The sequence below is a fragment of the Sciurus carolinensis genome, chromosome 11 (genome assembly GCF_902686445.1).
Source record: "Sciurus carolinensis chromosome 11, mSciCar1.2, whole genome shotgun sequence".
Classification (NCBI taxonomy): Eukaryota; Metazoa; Chordata; class Mammalia; order Rodentia; family Sciuridae; genus Sciurus; species Sciurus carolinensis.
The window spans coordinates 126,149,878-126,172,871 of record NC_062223.1 but is presented as its reverse complement, the minus strand read 5'-3'; the positions used below and the strand labels follow the sequence as shown (position 1 = coordinate 126,172,871).

The following is a 22,994-nucleotide window of genomic DNA, read 5'->3' as shown; positions in this document are numbered from 1 at the left end:
CAGGCCCAGGTGCGGCAGAGCCTTGAACACCATAAACAAAGGAGCAATGTGATTCACTTGTCATTCCAGGGAGGTCACCTAGCAGCCTGTGGAAAGCAGATGGGAGAGGGAGAGGAAGAGGTCATCTTGCAGGTTCCTTCTGTATCCCTCATGAGTGATGGAAGAGCATGACATCCAGTCATGGAGCATCCATCTTCACTCAGCTCTCCATGGGCCGCAGGTCAGGAAGCAACTCCTCACTGGCTTGCACCACCTGCCCCTCCAGCTCTTGGGACAAGCTCCACTCATCTCCCATCCTGCCTATCAGGCCACCCAGTTCCCAGGCGCCTGCTCCCAAGACCCAAGAGATGGATGATAGAGAGTGCTCACACTCTCCTCAACTCCCAGATGAGAACCAAGCCTCCCCAAGACCAGTAAGAGGATGGCCAAGCCAAAGGAGAGCAGAGAGAAAAGCACCCCTCCCTGACTTGGAATTTTCAAAAAGAAGAAAAGAAAAACTTAGTGTTGAGGTCTGGACCACACACTGGTGTGAATTCACATTCCGAGGGATAATAGTAAACCCAAGGATCCCATCAAGATCCCGGATGGTAGAAGGGGTCAGCCAGATTGGAGTGTCAAGAGAGCAAGAGCACAGGGATCGAGACAGGAAGGAGGACCAGAGAGCAGAGCGTGAGATCGCTGCTTCAGAATGAGGAGGTGGGCAGCTTGCCTGTGAGGCCACTGGCAGAGTGGGAACCTTCGTCCTGTGGCCCTCTCAGCTGCCCAGGCTGCCCAGTCTCTGCTGGGGAAGGATGAAGTGGAAAGAACCCTATGCTTCACATCAAGAGGGTGAAATTAAAATCTTCATTTTTCTCCTGAATATCTCTACTCAGATCCCAGCTTCAATCCCTGGATCCCTCATCACTAGACCAGCCCCTTCGTGCCCACTCCCTGGTATGGGAGGTCATTACACAGTAGCTGACTACGGGGCAGAATCTAGTGCAAGAGTCTGTCCCTGGTAGGTTTGTAATCATTTCTATCATAAAGTAGAAAGCTGGTAAAAATGTTAGGAATATCTCAGGAGCATCGTTCTCCATCTGGCCAGTCCCCCCACCCAGAGGCTGCACCTCCTCACAGCTCACCTACCCACTGTGGCATTAGAGGCAGATCTGATGAGGTCACCCATGGTCATTGTCAATAGGAGACACTGTGGCTACTCCCATGTGCCTTCCCATCCCATTGCATACTTGAATTTGATTTGAGCTTCCCTAACACTCTGTTACCCCAGGGGAGCACTCACCTAACATGGGCAAAGGTGGTGGGGGCTCCCAGCAGCCCTCATCTCAGGCAGACCAGCTGGTCGCTTCCAGCTCACCAACCACAACCTAGCACATCATCGTTCTTAAATCCCGTACTACACGAGGGACATCTTAGCTTCACTTACAGAGGAGGGTCCGGAAGTAGAGAAGTTTGTTCAAGGTTACCCTCTTGGGCTGTGTCCTTTCCTCACCTTGCCTGACCCTACTCCCCTGGGGTACCCAACCCCCATCAACACCAGCAATTGTAGGGATGAGTGGAATCCAGTGGAGAGTCCTTCCTCATCCCCAACAAATAGAGCTTACAGACACATAGAGTAGGGCCATGATCTCCTTACCCATATGCAAGCACGTCTCTTATTCGAATGCAGAGCACTCTCTGCCCAAGCCACAGTCCCATCCCACCTCAACAATGATGGAGAAAAAGAGGACATGAGAGAAGAGGCCATCCCTCCACAGGTAGTAAGCAACACCTTGTAGCAAGCGTGGTGTGCCACCCAGGTTTGCCGCTTCAGGGCAAAGGACATAAAGACCTTGTCTCAGCTGCTGGAGTGCTAGAAGCAAACAGCTCTGCGCTAAGTCCCACACCGGGGACTTCCTGTGGCTGAAGAGAGGAAACTTGTTTCGAAGAATGATCCCCCACAGGGTACAAAGGCCAGGTCCTTCCACATCAGAATGGGACCACTCTAAGTCATTCAAGCTTCAAACTCCCTGCAGTAGCTGCTGAGAACTTTTTGCGGCCAGCATCTCCCTGGGTCCAGTTGTGCTTTCTATACTCCCATCAGGGACTGGTCCAGAGAGCCCTCCCTGCTAACCTTCTGCTCTCTTCTATCTGAATGTCCGCTGGCAGGACCCAAACCTGGAACAACTCCCAGTCTAGAGCTACTTGATTTTTTTTTTTTTTTTCAGGGATGCCCTGAAGCCACAAAGAGACAACAGCTTTTTATGTCTCCCATTGAAGCATCCTAAAAGACGCAGCACAGGAATGTTCTCCTATAAAATGTGCCGTCTCTATAAAATGAAATGCAATGCTCACCCACTTCTGTGGAGAAATGTAACTTGCCCTTGTGAAAAATGAGGAAGACGGGAAGTTCCAAAAATATCTATAAGGCCAAGCTATAGATGAGAATTAAAACATTTTTCCCATAATGAATTCTAAAAGCATTAGTTACCCTTTTTCAAGTTTAGAGGCTTGTACTTTTTGGAATAAAGGCTGGGGTCAGAAAAAAGAACTTGACTTTTTTCTCTTAGGATTCTAGCACATATTTTTTTCTCTTAGGATTTGCACATAGTTATGCAAAATTTGAAAGGTACATTTTAATGGTTTTCTGGGATTCCCTGAAATGAATTTTACAGCAAGTGGCTTGTTTCCTTCCTTGGCATGCTGCCATTTGGTTTTACTGTTCCCTGCTCCCAAGCATGGCATGTTTTCTCTCTTCACATCTGACTTCTTCCTGAGTGGGCGACTCGAACCCCACCTGGCTCTCTGATTCTTCCTCTTTGCCTGTCTTTACAGTTTGTGCCCTTCTCTCTCATGGTCACTTCTCCAGCTCCTTCTCCTTTCTTCCCTGCTGTCCTTTAACCAAGGTGCTCCTAGTTTCTCATTCCAAAAGACAGCTGTTGGCATTTCAGAGGTTTATATTTTAGACCATTAATGAGGTGACCCTTTTCCCAGTGCCCCTCCATTTCCGTAAAGACTTCCGAGGCTCCAGGCGCTCAGTAGGGAAGATTCTCATTCTGGCCTCATTCTCCTCCTTATTGAAAGCCACAAAGATCCTTGAGAAGGTGGATGTGCCTAATGGGGAGCCCAGAGCAAAGCCAACCCATCAGTTCTGCTTTCTATTTATGGGATGGATAGGGACACTCATGAGTCCCTGCCTGGTCTTTTGCTGTGTCAGGATGACTTCGTGAAGTTGTTGAAGCAGCCAGAGTAAACAGAGACTGGATTCCAGTAGGTACACCTCCTAGCACTGCCATTAGGAGTCGGCCAGATTGCTGACTCCCCCACATGCCAGTGATACGAGTTGACCCAAGCGGATTGGGCAGTCTAAGCCTTAGGTTCCCCATCTGCAAAGTGAGTAAACTACCAGAAGGGCCAGCACAGGCAGTGACTGCGAGGTTTAAACAAGCACGTGCCAGCCACCATGACGAACTTCTCCCTGAGATCCGGCAGTGTGGAAGGGGAGAATTCCAAAATGAGGTCAAGGTCAGAGCTAGCAGAAAATCTTTGTGAGCCCTGGAAGTAAGCCCGAGGAGGCTTCTCCTGGGTCCTGTGGTCAGCACAGGAGCTGAGCTGCAGAAGGAAGCTGGCCCCTTCCTCAGCAGGCCTGGGAGGGCAGTTGGTACACACCTCCTAGCTGGCCCAAGGAGCTACCACAGCTTCTGCTGCTTTTTCTCCTGGTCCCTGCCCCAGCCCCTCCTCTCTCCCACCCCACTCCATGCTGTCCCTTCCCTTCTGGCACCTCCCCAGGGAGACTCTGTCAAGCCCTCCCACACTTGCAATTCACCCAGCAGTCACACACTGCCTTCCATTGTGCGGAGCTGGACACACGTGTGGCTGCCCACACATGCACACATGCAGCAGGTCTGTTTCCCACGAGAGTACTGCCGTGGCGCTTATGGTCCCCTGCTGTACATGCATCCTGTGGTTTGTTTGCCTGCTTGGTATTAATGAAACATCCGTCTCCCTATAAACAGTCCCTCCCCGATGAGACGACTCAGATCCTCTTGCAGGGTTTTATCGGAAATGTTCTCCGGTACTAATTTAACAGGGAAAACCAGGAGCCAGTACGGTGGCACAGAACTGTAATCCCATCCACGTGGGAGGCTGAAGCAGGAGGCTCACAAGTTCAAGGTCAGTCTAGGCAAATTAGCCAGTCCCTGTCTCTAAAAAGTGATAGGGATATAGTTCAGTGGTACAGTGCTTGCCTGGGTTCCATCCCCAGTACTGCAGAGCCACCACGGCAAAAGGGAAACATGGAACTATAGATGCTGACAGCATCTGTCTCCCTTGCCCTCACCACCCCACCCGCTTCTCCTCTGCTACCTTTTGGGTATGTAGCCTCCTTACGGTCACTGTGGTGGTTTTGTAGGTGCTTAAGGAAAGATAACTACAATCTATCTAGAGAATCTGGGGCTGTGGCACAAAGCAAGATGGTAACAGAAGAAGAGATCAGAATAAACCCATTTCACACCATGTGAAGTGGAGCTACTTGTGGAATAGGCAACCAGAATATGCAGAGCTAAAATTGACTGAGTTCTTACTGTGGTGCCAAACTATGGGGTAAGGCACGATTCTAACAATTCCATCAATTCATTTAACCAGCACAACGCCTTGTGAAATAGATCCCATAATGTCTATGACGTTGTCTAGCACAGACAGTTAAGAAGTCAGGCCACAAGACCATGAGTGATAAGGCCAGGGGTCAAGTTAAGCATCCCAGCTTCAGAGCCTCCCCCGCTCCTTACCCCAAATCCACATGAGCTCCCAGTGAGAAGACCTTGGAGGTCTGCTGACCCAGGTCTCTCCCAGGATAGGGGCAGAGCTGACACTAAGCCTTCAGCTTGCCTTCCTCTGAGCCACATGCCATCACCCCAAGTCTGTGCCTGCTCCTCCCCTCTCCCCCTTACCTCCCAGCTGAAGTTCCTATGCTATTGTGCCACAGAGTGTCTGGGGAGCAGTGTCCATCAGCTTTCCATCACTACAACAAATACTGAAATAATCAACTTATAAAGGAAAATGCTTATTTGGGCTCAAAAATTTGGAGGTTTCAATCCATAATCTGTTACCCTCTTCCTTTGTGCCTGTAGCAGCATATTGCAGCAGGAGAGCAAGGCAGAGCAAAACCATTTACCTCGTGCCTGGGAGCACCAAAGAGAAAAAGAGAAGGAGGTCAGGGTCCCACAGTCCCCTCCAAGAGCATGCCACCAATGACCTGAAGACCTCCCACTTGTCCCACCTCTCAAAGTGCCTCCCAAGTGCTGCTGACCAAGCTTTTAACACCTGGACCAGAAATTCCAGATCCAACCTATAACAGATACCACATTCTTTAAAAAGTCCCATTTGTATCCTGTTCCAAATGGAGAGAGAAGAGAATGAAAAAAGACAACAATATTAATTAAATCACATACATGTAATTAACACATCTACAGGGTCACCAGATAAAATACGGGATGTCTCACTAAATGTGAATTTCAGATCAACATACTTAGATTAAAAATATTTTCATTTTCTGAAATTCACATTTAACTGGGTATCCTATATTTTTATGTGCTAAATCTGACAACCCTACACATATTCTGATTCTGCTACTTACTAGTCATGTGACATTGGGCCAATAACTTTAATTTGTGCCTCAGTTTCCTCCCCTCAAAGATGCACAAAATAAATGTATCTTCCTTTTATAGGGTTGTCGTGAGGCTTAAATGACATTTGCAAAGTACCCCAAAGAGTTTCTGTGGCCCTATAACCCCTAAATCAATGCTAGCCATTATTCATATTGTTATTTTCTTACAACTATCCAAGATAATGTACTAAGTGGTGGGAGACATACAAAGAAGTGACAAGACAACTACCTTGGAACAATAGGGAACCTAAAGCAAGTCCACAAGCAGATGTCATCCAGATGTAGTGAGGGCCAGGGTAAAGGGAAAAAGCAAGGTGCTCAGGGGCAGGAGGGAGTTTGCTTTCCATCCAGTGGGATCTGGCCAGGACCCCTCAAGGAACTCACAACCTAGTGGAACCAGCAGATAGAGAGACCACCAAGTGCCACAGGTACCCAAGGAGGTGATGGCACCAATGCCCCATGTACTGGTGGAGGTGCATGCATGATCTCATGGCTGTGCAGAGGCTAGAGAAGGGAAAGGCAAGGACTGGGATCAACAAGAGATTTCCTGCAAGAAGTGACAATGACCTGAGTTTTAAAGAATGACCAAGAGTTAACAAGGCAATAGTAACCCTTGCACTGATTGAGGATATGATGGAACTCCAGCAAAGGTTTGGGGCAAGGACATTCCCAGCAGAGGGGACTTCACAAGGGCAGGCTTTCCTTGAGAAACGTGAACTGTCCAAGTCAGCTAAACATGGGGAAATAGCTAGAGAGATAAGTCCTTGTTGCAGGAATCTCGAATGCCCTCTGACCCGGAATTAGTTTTTATGCTGAAGGAGCAGGAGCCATTGAACATTGTGCTCACAGAGAGTATGCTTCCAGAATGGTCCCCTTAACAGGCTATAATGGAGGTAGACTGGTTTGGAGTGACATGGAGAGAGAGTGGACCCAGTTCTGAGAGTCCTACAGGAGCTCAGAGCCTTGGGCAGTCATACAGGACTGAGAAGGTCAAAAAGCTTTGAGTAAATGAAAAAGTTTAATATCTTCTTCTCCCCCATTGAAAGGATCCCGGCTGATATCCCCTAAAACAAAAGACTGCTTTAAAAAAGAAAAGTATAACAGCTAGGGCTTCCGTTTTCCCCAATACTTAGAACAGGGCCTAACACAGAGTAGGTGCTCAATACAAATTTTCCAAGTGATCATTCAGTCCCTGAATGACCTATCCTTGAAATGAGTTCCTTCTCCTTTCTGTCCTGACATCCTGCAGTACAAAACTTTGACCATTAGGTGGTGCATTTGTGTAAATGAGGAAGCTGGAGTCGGATTCCTCATGACCCAGAGCCTGAGACTCGAGCAGAACCACAAAAGTGAGCAATGAGTGGATCTGACCTGCAAAAATCTGCATTCGTTCCTTCAGCAGACATTGCAAAAGCACCAACCGTGAGCCAGACTCATGCTTCCTGTAGCCCAGAGAAATTCAGGTTGGGGGAGGGCAGGGAAGAGTGTGAGTCTGAATGGCCACAGACATAGGCTGAGACTGTGCCCAGGAACTATAGGACCAGGATAAGGGTTGCTGGAAAAGGTTGGCAGGGAAGGACTGCCGAGGTGCAGGGACTGATTTGTAAGCTGCTCTGATTCTAGCAGAATATATCATTGTGTTAAACAAACCTGAATCTCAATCCCAACTACACCACCTACAGCTGTGTGATCTTAGCTCTGTAATTTTCTCTGTTGAGCCTCAGTTTCCTAAACGTTGAAATGGAGGTCTTTTGGTTTGGTTTGGTTTGGTTTGGTTTTTACAGTATTGGGGATTGATCTCAGGGGCGCTCTACCTCTGAGCTACATCCCAGTCCATTTTATTTTTTTATTTTGAGACAGGGTCTCTCTAAATTGCCCACACTGACCTTGAACTTATGCTCCTCCGCCTCAGTCTCCCAAGTCACTCCTACTGGCACATACTACCGTGCCTGGCTAAAATGGAAATCTTAATAAATCCTGTTTCAAGGGATTTTGAGAATAGAACAAGAGGCACAGTGCCTCTCACATAACCCCTAAACATTATTCTTCTTAAAACTTAAACATAATAACCAAGATGTGTATAGCCCTTTGCAAAGCCCTGGCTGCATTCTTTATATCTTAAAGATGATTAATCTACTTAATAATCCTGCTGGATAAGCATTTTTTATCCCACTACCCAGATAAAAGGACTAAAGTTATCAGATTATGTCACCTGTCCACAATCATCCAACTGGTAAAGTGATGGACTCCAGCTAAATGCAGCCCAGCAAACATCATGCTGCCCTGCACCTTGTGTGGCAGGTGCTCTACCAGGTGATGGGGATTGAGTGTGGATGAGGGCGTGGCCTAAGGGAGAGAGCACACAAAGATATTTCCATAAGATGTGTTACATATTGAGATAGGAGGAAGCCCAGGATGACATGGGATAGAGACAGAAGTCATCTGGTCCTACTGGGAAATTCTGGAAATACTTCTTGGAGAGGATGACCTCTTAGCTATGTCTCAAATGTTGGATAAGAGCGACCCAGAAGAAGAAGGCGAAAGAGAAAGCCAGCATCTCAAGCTAAAGAAATGGCATTTGTTTCTGCAATAAGGACCTCTAACTTCAAAGCCAGTGTGCAAGGAGTCTGCGCCTCTTCTTCAACCTAGGCCAGGAAGGACCAAAGCTAGCAGGAAGTCAACGAAGGAACCAGTGGGGGCAGCCATTGGTGCTGTCCTTGTCCAGTGCCCTTATCCTTCTAGAGCTTTGAAATTTCAGTTTGAAATTCCTCCTAGAACCATCTTAGAGCAGAGCTCCTCAAACTCAAAGGTGCATGTGAATTTTCTGGAATCTTTTTCAAAAACAGAATCTGAGCTGGTTGCAGTGAAGCACATATATAATCCCAGTGACTAGGGAGGATCACAAGTTCGAGGCCAGGTTCAGCATCTTTGCAAGACCCTTTTCCAAAAATAAAATTAAAAAGGCCTGGGGGTTAGCTCAGTGGTAGACTGCTTATTATATGTGTGAGACCCTGGTTTCCCAGGGGGGAAAAAATGCAGATTCTGACTCAGGAGTTCCAAGGTGAAACACTGATACTGTTTTTCAAAAAAGCCCCAAGAGGATGCCAATGCCACACACAGGTGCATCCAGGGACGGGTTTTGAGCTACCAGGGTCTCACCATCAGCTCCACGATGGCAGTGCATGTGCTTACTCAGTTTGTAACATGGAAGAGGCCTGAAAAAGAAATAAAAGGCACAATTTTGGGATGGAGGGAGGAGGCAGGGCAGAAAGAAACTCTGACTGGCTTCATGGGTAGAAGTTGGGGACATTGGGACAAAGAAGATTCTCAGGGTATGAGAATGGAGCCCAGAGGCCCACCCCTGTTTCTAGTCAATAATGGGACTCAGCACAGGCTCAACCAGCTTTCCCAGAGCCTCTAGGGCCTGGACTGAACCCCAAAAGCAAAGAAATGCAAACTGTCAATCACAAATCTTACCCAGCCACGAATCTGATCTGTCACCATGCTTAGCCTGCAGTCTTCCCTCTAGCTTGTCACCCAGGCAAATCAGACTAGGGTTCCTCTCCTACCAAGAAGGTTGGTGCTGCTGAGAACCAACCCCAGTTCCTGCACCAAACCCTCCCCAGCCCTGGCTTCCCTCTCCCCAGGAAGGGTCCCAGTGCCACACCAGATAGTTCCAGCATAGCATTCCCAGTCAAGTCTAGGAGGTGCCTCCCCTTTGTCCACTACTCCCTCCAACACTCACTCATCCCACCCCCACATGTACCCTACACACACACACACACACACACACACACACACCACACACACCACACACACACACACACGCACACACACACACAGTACAAAAAGCGCTGACTTCAGAAGCCAACATCTGTGGCTAAGGATATAATATCTGCTAAGGATTTTTCATTTATTTGAAAACATTTATTGAGCACCTACTAAGTGCCAGGTAGTGACTGATCTAGGCAGAGCAATGTCACAATGACCAAAACAGATAAAGTCTTTGTTCTCCTCTTTACTAAGAGGTATCAAGAAATAAAGTCAGTAATGGGGGAGATGAGGTGGGGTGGTATAATGGAGAAACATCAAGGGGCTATAACAGGGAAGTCCTCTCTGAGAAGGTAACATTGAAGATACATCCTGATGGACAGGAAGAAGCCAGCAGAGCAAAGACAGAAAAGAGCATTCCAGACAGACAGTGAGGGAAGGCCCTGTGCAAAGAAGGAGATTGGCTTGTTCAGCAGACAGCAGAGCTGATGGGGCCAGGACCTGGGAAGCAAGTAGCAGGTGGAACAAACTGATGTCCAGCGGGCAGCAAGGGCCATGGTTATGGATACTTGCAGGCAGCACCAAGTTCAAGTTACATTCCAAGTGCAGTGGGGAGCCCTCAAAGCAGAGCAGGATCCTGTTGGATTCTGGTTTTTAATAAGCACATGCTTTGTGGAAAATGCACTGTTAGTTGGTTGGAGACCCAGGCCTGCTCTGCAGAGGGCTAAGCATCTGTAAGTTTCCCCACTGTGCTGTCTTAGGGCAGGAGGATGATCAGACTGACCTCTTAGACACTCCAGCTGCCCTGTCAGTACTACTGATTCATGAAGCAGTTGTGTCCCAGAGGGGCCTTCTGTGGAAACCCAACATCTGAGCTGTCAGAGCATCTGAGGAATTCCTGAAAGCCCAGCCAGGGCTTCACCTGAGTGACCAGGTGAACTCTGGAAGAAACCTGTGGTGTTGTCCCAAGAGAGTCTTCCAGGCTGCTCAGTCAAGGTTGGTCAACAAGTCAATGAGCTTGACCTGAGCACAGAGGCAGTGAGTGGACAGCAATCCAGAACAGAGCATAAGGCCTCTGACTCCAGCCCTCTGTCTAGTCATTGTCCTACACCATGTCCAGCATGCCACCACATGCTGATGTCCAAGGTCTTCATGGGAGCACTCCTTAGAACTTTAGAACTGGGTGATAGTTTCAGACAATTTTAGCTACAGATTCTTGTTCAAGTAGAAAGGAAGAGGGAACCTTAGTTCACCAAATAGATGAAAGCTTTACCTCCCTGGTCGGAGCCAGGATACATCCTTCTTCAACCTCACTCACTTTGGGCCAGCCCCTTGTGCTATCTGGTCTCAGTTTCCATCTCTGTCAGTGAAGAACTGAGCTGTGTGGTGTCTCCTCACCCCACCCTTCCACAGGGACCCCCTTGTGCTTGGCCGCAGAGCTCATGGAAAGCCTTCAAGGGCTCCCTGCATACAGTGGGAGAGGGACAGATACCCCACATTGCCCACCACAGAGCAGGTATCAGGGAGGGGAAGAGCAGGGATGGAACCCTCAGCTACTGCCCAAATCCTAGATGATAGGACAGTAAACTGCAAAGAGCCACCACCCCCGTGATGATAGACTCTTCGTTGGAAAGGTTTGTTCCTTTCCTAAGCAGTGCCCCAGGAACCGGCTGCGTGCTATAGTCTCCCTCATGCTAGCCTGTCTGAGGCACGGTTGCAGCCTCCTCCAGGGCCGAAGTCCAGCTCCGGCCATGCACTCTGCCTGAGATATGCTCAGGTCTTCCCCAGGCCTCTGTCCCCCAACAGTTAATGCAATTTTTCTTCCTGACTGACAATAAGCACAACACCAAAACAGTCAACTATTTTTATCTCCGGATTAATCACAAAAAGGCTAACGCTTCCACCTTCCTTGTGATTAAAAATTAGGAGACCAAACTCTATAGTGGTTCAGGATAATAACCAATCCTGGGAGGGGGGTGTATGAATAATGCATCTCCAGGCTCCGGTTGCTCCGAGACTTCCTCCCCTCCCAGCTGCCCCAGCCCTGGGCCCCAGTCTGAATGGAGAGGTAATGAGTCGGCCCCACATCACCACCATCTGAGCTACAGCTGCCAAGAGTGACTGTTGATTTCTATTCAGCAGGCTGGTCCCTAAACATCCTCCTTCCTCACCCATCCCCACCCCCACCCACCCCAGCCCCCACCCACACCCTCCTACCCCCATCTGGTGTGCAGTGAGGCGAAGGCCAATCAATAATGCATGGCTACATGAATAACCAGCATGATAACCACTTATTTGGGAAGATGTAATCAGGACCCATTCTGAGGGTGGATGTTTGTGTGTGTGAATGTGTGTGTGTGTTCTCCTGAGAACTCCCACAACAGCCCCACTCCCTTCTCCCTCATCCACACTCCCTCTAATCCAATATCCCCGAAACACAACACTAGAGAAGCAAGAAGAAATGACTGAGGCCTCACCACATGGGTTTTGGGGGAAGACCCCTCCCCACCAGCCTTTACACCTCCATCAGAGTAGTACTGGTTCCTTGCACCTGAGCAAAAAGCCCAGAGAAGACTGGTTCTCAAACAAGGTCACACATGTGGATCCTGGGAACATAGTTAGGAATTTTAAAAATTCCTAATGCAGTGTGTGGTGGCACACACCTGTAACTCCAGTAGCTCAGGAGGCTGAGGCGGAGGATTATGAGTTCAAAGCCAGCCTCAGCAACTCAGTGAGACCCTGTTTCTAAGTAAAAAATAAAAAAAAAAAAAAGGACTGAGGATGTGACTCAGTGGTTCAATTTCCAGTACCAAAACAAAAGTTGGTCAGGGTGCAACCTGGTAACAGGATTTTTGAAACCTCCCTAGAACAGTCTAATGGACAGCCACTCCTGCAAACCCATCTCAAACCCAACAGCTGTCAGTGCTGGAGAGAACTTCCCACATCCTCTGTTGAACTTTCACATTTCACACCCAAGAAAACTAACACAGGGAGGGACCAGCCTTCTGGTCCTCTTCCTCAAACCCACATCTCTTGGTTCATCACTGGGGAGGCTGAGGAGAAGAGGCTGGGCCAGTTCATACTGTGACTCTTTCCAGGTGGCTCTATCCGATTCTCCTGGCCAACAGCAGCTCAGGTCTGACTTCCCCTGAGGGCGCCCAGTGGAGGCAGGGTGGCGCCACACAGATAGAAAGGGCAATGACCCCAGCCTTGTGAAGGATGAAGGCTGGCAATCTTCTCCAAGACCCTGCTCTCCCTGCTGGAAGGACCCGCCCCACTGCAGGCAGATGAAGTCCCTCTGCTGGGCAGCTAGTCCACAGCCATTGATGGAAAGTCCTCATTAGCCTCCTGGCTGCTCTCCGACCACACCCACACCAAGGAGGCCTTGGGTGCTAATGAGAGGTTTGGGGTGGGCGAGCTCGGCTGTCTTCATTGTCCTGCCCACACCCGCCTGCTTCCTCTGAACCTGGCAGCTCCAGGGCCCCCTGGGGAGGTCTGGCTTGAGAACCCAGGACCAGGCAGGGTTGGACTAGGCTGACTTCCTCCCTGGGCCAGGATCATTCTAGTCCTGGACTGGCTACCATGGGATCAATGGTCCCATCTTGGAAGCCCTTTGGGGTTGGTTTTCCTCAAGAAATGTCACTGCTGAGTTCTTAGTGCCAGGTCAGTCCTCTTCCAAGGCCAGGCAGGAAGCAGGTAGAACACCAACCTGAAGGTTTGATGCTTTGGGTACCGATCTGGCCCCAGGTGGGGCCCTCTCAGAGGTTTTAGAGAAGCCAGAGTTGACTAAAAGAAGGACCGATGGTTGGTGGTTGGAAGGGAGATGCCCCAGGAAGACACGGCAGGCGGGCAGATTCTGGGAGCCACCCTGAGGACTGATACTGGAAAACAGAGTCCCCTACGTAGAACTCCCAGGTCCATAACCACAAGCACAGACTCACAGAGTCTAGATGGAAGGATGGACGTCCTCTAACAACTGAGCAAAAAGACCCTTTGTGCTAGGTCCCCAAGCCTCAGTCATCTACTTACCCCTCATTCACTGAGCACACACACAGCTCACACCTCCAGTGTGTCAGGGGAGACCCTGAGCCCCTCCTAGACTCCAGAGCTAACTCACCTAGTTCTCCCAGTGGAAAGGAGACAGGTTCCTCAAGAGACAGTGGTCACAGGTGGTCTCCAATGAGCCCTTCCCTTTCTGTGTCTTGTCCAGGGAGCAATAGAGTTCTGAGACGCTCAGTGTGTCCATAAGCACAGTGAAAGAGGCTTTGTGTCCTTAGACAAGTCACTTGACTTCTCTGGGCCTCTTCTCTAAATCCTAAGGGTCTACCATTGTAACAAACCATGATCATCATGGAGATCAAAGGTGTGATTCATCAGAGTTAGCAAATGTCTGTTGAGCACAGGGACTCTGCTTCACAGAGGGGCATTCCAATGCCCTCTCCTCCTGGCACTCCAGGTCCCTTGGCAGGGACCTCCAGTCACCAATCATTCTACCATGCATAGTGGAAAGTTCAGGGCAGGAGAGACTCATCCTGACTCTGGGGATGCTCAGCCAATGCTAGGGCTTCACAGCATTCTGAAGAGCTGTCTTCACTCTGAAGCATCACCTTGTCACCTGTCCCTCACTAGGGGAGGGACCAACCTGAACTCCAGGTGTCAGGACCCAGCTTCCAGTCCTGGCTCTGCCATGTATTGGCATTTGCTGTGTGATCTTGAGCAAGTCGCTTAATCCTGCTGAGCCTCAGTTCCTAGATCTGTGTAATTGGGATAATAGTGTTTGCCTTGAAAGACTGTTGTGAGGACTAAATCAGAAGACAGGTGTGACAGCGCTCTATTTAAAAAAAAAAAGAAATTAAAAAGAAAGAAACCACCGATATTGTCTGGGCCACACAGATCTGCTTCCCAATCTGAAAGGCTAAGGACCAACACCTGCCCCGTCCCCTCACGTGCTCAACATGAACCAGATGATGAACCGACACATCTTCTGCAGATATGCATGTGTCAGGATCCAGTGCTGTTGTTGCAATTATTGTTATAATACATGGGATTTTGTTGATGATTTGGTTAATCATTGTCTCTCATCCTCTCCACAAGACCCACTCAGCCCAGCCAGTCATCCTGAGGGAAGGAGGAGGGGCGGCCCCCAGCCTAACTTCTCTGCTCCTCTTCCCGCAGTGCCACCCGATGACCCCGTGATCCTAGGGGGGCCTGTGATCAGCCTGCGGGCGGGGGACCCTCTCAACCTCACCTGCCACGCAGACAACGCCAAGCCAGCTGCCTCCATCATCTGGCTTCGAAAGGGAGAAGTCATCAACGGGGCCACCTACTCCAAGGTAAGCCGGGTGGGGGGAGGACAGGGAGGGCCCAGAGGGACCCTCTGCAGAGAGGACAGCTCTCCCTGTCTCTCTGCAGCTCCCTCTCTGTCACTGTTTCTCTCCCTCCTTATATATCTCTCTCTCTCAGCATCTTTTTCTGTCTCACTGTATGTCACTTTTTCTCTCTCACACCATGTCCCCCCACCCCCATTAGTTTGTCTGTCTGTCTCTCTCTTTCCTAGAGTAACTGCTGGACAAGGTAAAACCCTAGAATAGGGTCTGGTCAGAAGAGGAGACTCATGGACAGAAGTGACTAGAACCTAGTGCTGCCAAGCTGGTCCTGCAAAGCTCATAGGTTGAAATCCTACTGCCAAGGGATAGCTTAGGAAGGGGGGGTGCCTTTTAGAGGTGACTAGGTCATGAAGGTGGGACCCTTATGAATAGGACTGGTGCCCTTATAAGAGACCCAAGGGGTATCTCTTGTCCTTTCCACCATGTGCGGTCACAGTGAGAAAGCCACCATACAGGAACCGTGTGTCTGGCCCTCTCTATACTCTGCAGCCTACAGAAGTCTCAGAAATAAGTTTCTGTAGTTTACAAGCCACCTAGTTTATGGTATTTTGTTATAGCAACCTGAATGGACTCAGAAAAAGTGCCTAATTAAATTTAAATTTTAGAAAAACAAAAGTAAAATTTTAGTCATATTATGTCCTAAATAAATATTGCATGGAATGTAATAATGACTGATAATTATGCTGAAAAATAATGCATTGTGTATCTGAAATTCAAATTTAACTGGGCATCCTAGACTCAGGATTGGCTGGTCTGAATATCAAAGGAAATTGTTTGCTCTCTCTGAGAGTTAGCTAACCCTAGGAGGGGCAGCCCTGCCAGGGCCTGTGGAGCCCCAAACTGTCAAAACACTGTCACACTTGGCAGGATCACATCCCTTCCCGAGGGCTGCCAGGTAAAGCAGTTTCTGCCCTGTCCAAGGTTCCTGACTTAGGGGCTATTTTTTAAAACCCATAGGAGCTATTTTTTAAAAAGTACTTGGGATTTGATTTTCATTCGGGTAACGAGTGCAGCCCAGACTCACTGAAGTTATTCAAGCTGTCCAAACCTAAACCTGCTCAGCTGCCTACCCTGCCTGACCCGTTCCTTCCCACACAAGCCATGACCAGGTTCAGCTCCCCTCCCTCCCTCTGCCCCTGACTGACCCTGGATCTCCCCCATGTGACCCTACCTGGCATGTTGTGCCATGACGTGCTCCTTCCTCTTGGGAACTGTGAGTAATAAACTTTCTATTCAATGGCAGTGGACTCCTCTTCTGTTGACCTCACTGTACCTGAATAAAAGTAAAATCCTAAGTACTTTTTTAAACCAAACCTTTTAGATGAAGGGGACCTTAGAGGAGGGGGTGGTCTAAGCTCTTCTATCTAGGGACAGAAAATTGCAAGGAATTTCTTCCTCTTCTCAGCTGTCCAGTGAGCAGTGTCAGGATGAAGCCATGGTCTCCTGACACCCAGGCCTGTCTCTTTCCTAGGTTCTTCCCAGGACAGCCTTCAACAGATGGGCAACTATCCCACAAGCCCACCCAGAAGCTGTGTGAGGGTCCATGGTCTCTGGGCTCTGAAGCTCTCAGAACTCCAGTGCTCTCCTCCACAACCTCTGAGAGGGAAGAGGTGCTCAGCTTGCTCCCCAGACCCAGCCCACCCCTGGCTCCTTTTCATGGATCCTGGAAAGAGAAGAAAGGCTTTTGCCATCAGCAGAGGATGTGAGGCAAGGCTGTCTCTCCTCTGAGAATATGTCCTTCCCATTCAAAACAGACTACCCTGCCAAAGGTTCATGCCAGGGCTGCTGATCAAAGCTTGGCTGCCACTCAGAGCCAGCAGCCAGATCCCAGGACCAATGCCTTCTCCTGGGCACAAGTCCATCCAGGAGGAAGCTGCCTCTTGGGAGATAAATCCTCTGTTCACATCCTGGGCTGGAGCCACCCTATTATATTGTGAAATACAAAAATATGACACAGGAAATAGATCATCCAGAGGAGGATGGGAAGAAAGGGAAGGGGTGTTTCTTCCAGTGTGGGTGCTGGTTCAGTCCCTCCCTGAAGCTGGGCCAGCCTGGCCCTCCCAGGGTTTGTGTCCTGCAAAAACCTTGCATCTCTCTTCATCTGGTGAAGAGAGAGGTAAGGGTCACCCTGTAGGACCTGCCCCATGACCACCCTCTGCCCCAGTCCACCCCCATACAGAATCCAACAAAGGGAATGGCAGTAGGAGGCAGCAGGGCCAGGTTCACTCCTTGCTGTAACCCCAGGAAACTCACTCCCTGGGCTCAGTTCCTCATCTACAAAATAAAGGGTTGGATCAGATGCCCTGGAAAGGTGCTCTAGTTCTGGCAAGCTGCAGATCTATGATTTAGAGCAAGCTGAGAGAGGTGGACAGTTCAGCAGGGGTCATGTGGAGCAGGCTTTAGGGGCGTCAGAGTGCCCTCCCCCTGCTCCCCACCAACGCCTGACTCTCTTCCCTCCTGGGGTCTTAAGAACTTCGAGGACCATCATAGACCAAACAGTATGTCTGATTTCCAAAGGCAGAGCAGCTCCAGAGGAGGGGTTGGGGCTCAACAAATGAGAGAGAGAGAGAGAGAGAGAGAGAGAGAAGTACACAAAAACCAAGCAGGCGTCAAGGTTCACAGAAAAGATCCCTCAGGGCAACCTGGCAGCTTTCCAGTCTGAAGCCCTTAGCATTTGTCACATGGGTTTTATTAAGCCAGTGGGCACAGGAGCTGGGTGGTCTGAATTTGAATCCAGGCTCTGCCACCTTCTAACCTCCCTGTACCTCATCTGTACCATAAATGCAACAACAGCACCCATCCCAAGTCAAAGAATGGTTTTAAGGATTGGACAGAGTAAGTTAACAGTAAACCCAGCTTTTTGGACTATCACCTGTCCTTCACTGGACCTTCACAGGCCCTGGGATCCACCTGGACACCTGCATTGCCTAGATGCTGTGTCAGTGTCAGAGTAGAACAGGCCACCGAGTCCTACAGACCTGGGTTCAAACCTGGGCTCCATCACATATTATGTTGCCTTAAGCTCTCTGTCTCAGTTTCCCCAACTGAAAAATGGGGATGATAATAATCACAAACACCTGTTATGCTGCTGATGGACTTAAAGTATGCATTGAGAAGAACTTGTAAAGAGCATGGCATGAAGTAAGGGCTCTATAAATATTTGGAGTATTGTGGTCCCCCTTTCCCTGGAGCCTGCATCCCCCAACCCCAGTTCTCCAGCTCTGAAGGTCAGACAGCTATAAAAATCACAGTTATGATATTTGGTTTCACTTTCATAAAAACCAGCCCTGGCTTCAAAGTCTCCAGATTGCTAGTCAATTCTGCTCTTCTACCATGTGACCAGCAGGGGAAGGAAGGGTCTCATCCCTGCAGGACACTAGTGATACCGCCGTTTACCGGTGACGAGTTCTGCTCCTTCTAGTGTTGAAGATTGAACACTAGAGAAGCACGCCAAGGCAAGCATATTAAGCAGGTTTTATTTAAAGGTAATAATACAGACTTCTCCCGGCAGGAAGAAGGGGGCCATGGCTGATGTTCTAAAAGTTCCAAGAAGTGAGCGCACCCTCCATCTTTTATAGGTTAGGGTTTCTTTTGTTCTCCAGTTCTTTCCCCCTTATCTCTCCTTCCTGCCTACGTGACTAGGCCTGGTTTTGCATTAAGTGAGAAGCCATGGGCAGGGAGAGGGCCAAGGTGATTCAGGCAGGCAAGGGCCCAGGGGGCATTAATTAGCAGCTCCTTGCTTGCACTCCTTGATAAAGGCAGGTAAATTTGGTAATCAATGGGCTCTGGAGATCCTTGATATTCCATTCTTCCAGGGGCAGTCTCCAGCTTCCAGAGGCAGATGGCTTCATGGCTTCATTTCCTCGAATTGACCCGATTTCCTATTTCTACACTAACTACTTGTCCTTAATTCTGGCTTCACTAGGCCCCTGCAGGACACTAGGAGGAGTCCTCGGAAAAGAAGATCCTCTGGCCCTTCACCCAACCCAGACTGGTGATGTTTCTCCTGTGGTCTGGGGTTGAAATAAGCTACGTGTCTGGGCAGGGCCTTTGGCACTCTCCATGTCTCCTCCAAAATTCCTAGTCCTAGGCATCTGGGTCAGGCGGGCTCCTTCCTTTTTCCTCCTGCTTCTCAGGGTCTGATATCAGAAGGTCACATGGCCTTCATGTGGAAAGCCAGCAGATCCACAATCCTGGAGGAAGAACAGGTGATGGGAGCGCTGAGGCCATAGCTCAACGGTAGAGTGCTTGCCTAGCACGTGCGAGGCACTGGGTTCGATCCTCAGCACCACATAAAACTAAATAAAATAAAGGTATTGTGTCCATCTACAACCAATATATACCAAAAAAAATTTAAAAATTAAAAAAAAAAAAAAGAACAAGTGATAGGAAAGGAGGGAAGAGAATGGGCTAAGCCCAGAGGAAAACCTCCCCCCATTCTCCAGGAGTTAGCTTCCTGCCCCACTTGCTGTTCCCCAGGTAGAGGACAGGCCTTGACCTGGTTTGGGGGCCAGCCAGGCTGGCGGTCTGCTTGACCTTAGGCACCGTCTTCCAGCGGTACCTCTCTGTTTCCTCCAGCTTCAAGCTGCCTGCCTGCCCCAGGAGGCCACTGGCCTACCCACCACTGGCCTCCACTGTCTCCATGTGGAAGAAGAGATCAGGGGCCCCTGCTCAGAAAAGGGGTGAAGGCTCGAAGCCCCCAGGGCCCTCACTCTCCATTAAGCAACACTCCCCACTGGTCACTCCATCTCCCTGTTTCCCATCTGTCTAGCATAGAGCCTAGAGCCTCTAACCCACCCACGTCATGCGGCAGCCACTTATCCTGGCCTTCTCTGTGAAAAGTGTCCCTTCTGGCTCGAGGGCACAAGTCTGGATGCAGGGTCGGGGACAAATGGCACTGTGCAGTTCTGTACCTTACCCATACATATTCAGTGCAAGTGACAACAGGCCTACATGGATCCCCAAGCAGCTATAACCCAGGAAAGGGATGATTTAAAAAAAAAAAAAAAAAAAAAAAAAAAAGGGACACAGCAGGTGGGGGATGTGAGTCGGGAGGGAGAAAAGAGAAGGCCCTGTTGCCAGGCAATCAGGCCTGCTCAGGGCCTCTCCAGGCAGTTTGCATATCAATGAGCAGCCCAGATTTAGTACCAGGGCTAGGACACCCACACACTGCATTTCCTCCAAGCCGCCCATCTCTAAGGGCTCAGTTAGACTCTCCACTGCCCATTGGGAGGCCTGGGGGCTTTGCAAGGAGCACAGCAGCCACTGCCAGCCACGCTGGGCAACTGCCGCAAGGGTATACTTTGCCCCCACAGTCCAGCATCCCAGATCACTGCAGGGAAACCAGAGAGATAAATGTCTGCTGGGTGGCCTCAGGGATGGATCAATGGGAGGGCGGGTGCATAGGTACGTGTACACAGACAGATGAGGGATAGAAACCCAGCCTCGAAGAAATACACCCTGGTATGCTCATTCCTGGGCACACCATATGTGTTCTGCATGGTATATGTGCCGCAAATGTGCCAACCAGGTCCATATTTGCACACGCACTTGAACCCCCAGGAACTGTCATTACAGTAACACAAATCAGTCAGGGTACCTAGGAGGCTGGAGACTGGCAGCACATTAGCACCCATGAAGCTGGAGGGAGGCCTTGAAGGGAGGCGGTGGCCCCAGAAGCTAGTGACTTGCCATTAATAATTCACCCCCCACCCCCAGCAGATTTGCATGCTAGTGGAGGTTTCTGAAGCCCGAGGTGGGGGGCTCAGTGCCTGAGGAGTGTCCCTAGAGCAAGTTCGGTGATGGGAAGAGATAGAGGAGGAGGAGGTGAGGGGCACAGGGCTGGAAGAGGTGGGAGAGTAGGCTGTGAGGAGAATCAGCAAATGATAGAATGTTCCACCTGGAAGACACCTTCAAAGCCACCAAGTCCCAAGACTTCATTTGCATATGAGAAAAGTGCCAATCAGGGGAGATTTGTAAAAGAGAAATGAAGCAAAAGAAAAGAAAGAAGACAGGAGAGGTGAGAAGATCAGGAAGCAAAGAGGGAAGGAGAAAAACCTGGGTACCGTAGGCCCAGGCACCAGCTTCACACCGCGGCTGGCTCAGTCCTCTATCCTGGAGGGGTCTGTAAGCTCGAGAGCGAGGGCTGGTGGCCAAAGAAAAGCAGACAGAAAGGGTCAAAGCAAGCTTTATTGGAATTTGGCTCTCGGGCGAAATTCCCAGGCCCCCAGATCAGGGTGGAAAGCCAAAAATCGCACATGGCCCTGGCTGCTCAGGGTCTTTATAGGCCAGAATAGGCGGGGGCCCAGCTGAGTGATAGGTGGACGTAAGGGTCAGTGGGGTTTATGTGTCCGTGTTTGATTGGTCTCTCTTTGGCCCGCTGCCCGCTGCCTCAGTCGTTTTGCTCCCTTCCACGTAGCCGCTCAAGTCCCTACCTAACAGGGTCCCTTCCAGACTCCCTCCCCACGATCAACCTAAGGCCAGCAGACCTGACCTTCCTCCCTGGACCTGCTGTCCAGGCTGAGTTCCCATGAGAGTGGGGGCCCAGGGACCCAGGGTCCCCCTCAAGGGTGGGGTAGCCCTGGAGTGCTCGCCTCCTCCTTGCCTTCTCCTTTGTTTAATGAACACATCTCCCTTTTTCTCTAATTAGGTGGAACAAACAACTTGGACCAAAATTTGTATTTCCCAGAAAAGCACCCGCCCGGACACAGTAAATATGTCATTAATCATCATTCCAAGGCAGAGGAGCACGCTGGACTGGGGAGGAGGGGAAGCAGTCAGAGGACCTAATTAGAGCCCAGCCTCCCTGCCCCCTCCCACGGGCACCCACACACAGGCTCCCTTCCACCACACCCAGAGTCCAGCGACTGTGGAGGTGGGGGGGGGGCAAAGTCAAAGTTATGTAAATGTCCCTTGTTAGCTCCTCAGAAAAGTAAAGTAAAGTAAAGAGGTGAGAAGAAATGCAGGTCCCCTCCTCCACTTCTCCCCTCACCTGACCCCACACCCCCAGGTCTTGTTTTCATCCAGGAAATTGTTCTTAATGTCGCTTAGCTATTTATAGTCACAGTGAGGTTCGCTGAACAGCCCCAAGCCAGCGTGGTACTGTGGTGCTGGCTTTGGTTTAGGGATAAACTATATACCCTCCAGTCATATTTTTGGACCTCTAGGCAAGCACACTGGCCCAGAAGCTGACCTGAAGACTGTGGTCCTGTGGAGCTACATGGCCTGGTCCCTCAGCCTGCTAGGACTGGCCACATCCTTCACTTCAGGACCATTGCCTCCTAATAAAGAAAGTGCAGAGTCTTCAGGCCACCAAGTCCTGGCTAGTGTACAGTGTAGGAGAAAGTCTAGAGCTACAGCCCTGAGGTTTTCTCTAGAATGTCATAGTCTGGCATGGCCTAAAGCAGGATGCATTGTTTTTTGTTGTTGTTTTTTAGTTTTGAGTCACAGTCTCACTAAGTTGCCCAGGCTGGCCTCAAACTTGCAATCCTCCTGCCTCAGCCTCCCAAGTTGCTAGGGTTACAGGAGTACACCCCTGCACCCAGTGATGCATTGGTCTAGGCTGAGGCTCAGGCCAGGTTCTCCTAATCCCAGAAGTCAGAAACTTTGCCCCAAATTGAGACTGGATCCCTGTAGCTCACAGGTTGTTGCTAACTACCTCAGTAGCCATCCTTCTCCAGAGTACTGAATCACTAATTGTTTCCACCTGTAAGGTCCAAGTAACTGACCTCTTGTATCTCAGGGAGGCTGGATGGGGTTACCCATTCTGAAATGCCAGTCTGTGCTCTGCTCAGCAAGTTCCTGACTCACGCTGACCTCAGTTTTCTCTCGCAAAATAAAGATAATGCTCATGAGAATGAAAGGCAACGCCATTGTTATGTTATGGGATGTATTGAGGAGGCGGAGTCATCTATCCCCTGGCTCAAATTGGGGTAAAACATGGTGGCTTCCAGCACCCCTTCCAAGGTGAAGTCCCTCCTGGGATGGGACAGAAAGTCTTCAAAATCTGAACAGACTCCAGTGTCTATGTAAAGCGGCCCTCTCACCAGCACACCCTCCCCAGCCTGTGACTCCCTTAGTGGGACCTGAACTGATAGGGAGGTAGCTGGAAAGGGGCACAGGGGAGGGCAGAGGATAGCAACCCTAATGAAAGAACTGAGGTCATTGCTAAAACAATGACCCCAGAAGAGAGGGGA

At 49.8% G+C, this 22,994-nt stretch overlaps 1 protein-coding gene and 1 long non-coding RNA gene across 7 annotated transcripts in view; one reads left to right on the top strand and one right to left on the bottom strand.

Annotated features, from left to right (window-relative positions):
- The window catches only part of Kirrel3 (kirre like nephrin family adhesion molecule 3), a 568,427-nt gene that overhangs the window by 507,128 nt on the left and 38,305 nt on the right, over window positions 1–22,994 (top strand). For all 4 annotated transcript variants that reach the window (XM_047517042.1, XM_047517040.1, XM_047517041.1 and 1 more), the window contains exon 6: window positions 14,588–14,745. In XM_047517042.1, the coding sequence (XP_047372998.1) occupies window positions 14,588–14,745 (158 nt within the window). The remainder of the gene's footprint in view (window positions 1–14,587; window positions 14,746–22,994) is intronic.
- LOC124958697 (uncharacterized) overlaps window positions 1–22,994 on the bottom strand; it is a 54,603-nt gene that overhangs the window by 6,686 nt on the left and 24,923 nt on the right. Inside the window, exon 1 of one of the 3 annotated variants that reach the window (XR_007103931.1) lies at window positions 15,971–16,187. The exons of 1 other annotated variant lie outside the window; for it this stretch is intronic. This is a non-coding gene — a long non-coding RNA (uncharacterized LOC124958697). Of the gene's footprint in view, window positions 1–13,529; window positions 14,225–15,970; window positions 16,188–22,994 lie in introns of those variants that run through there. One more of the 3 variants, XR_007103933.1, reaches the window with a different exon arrangement.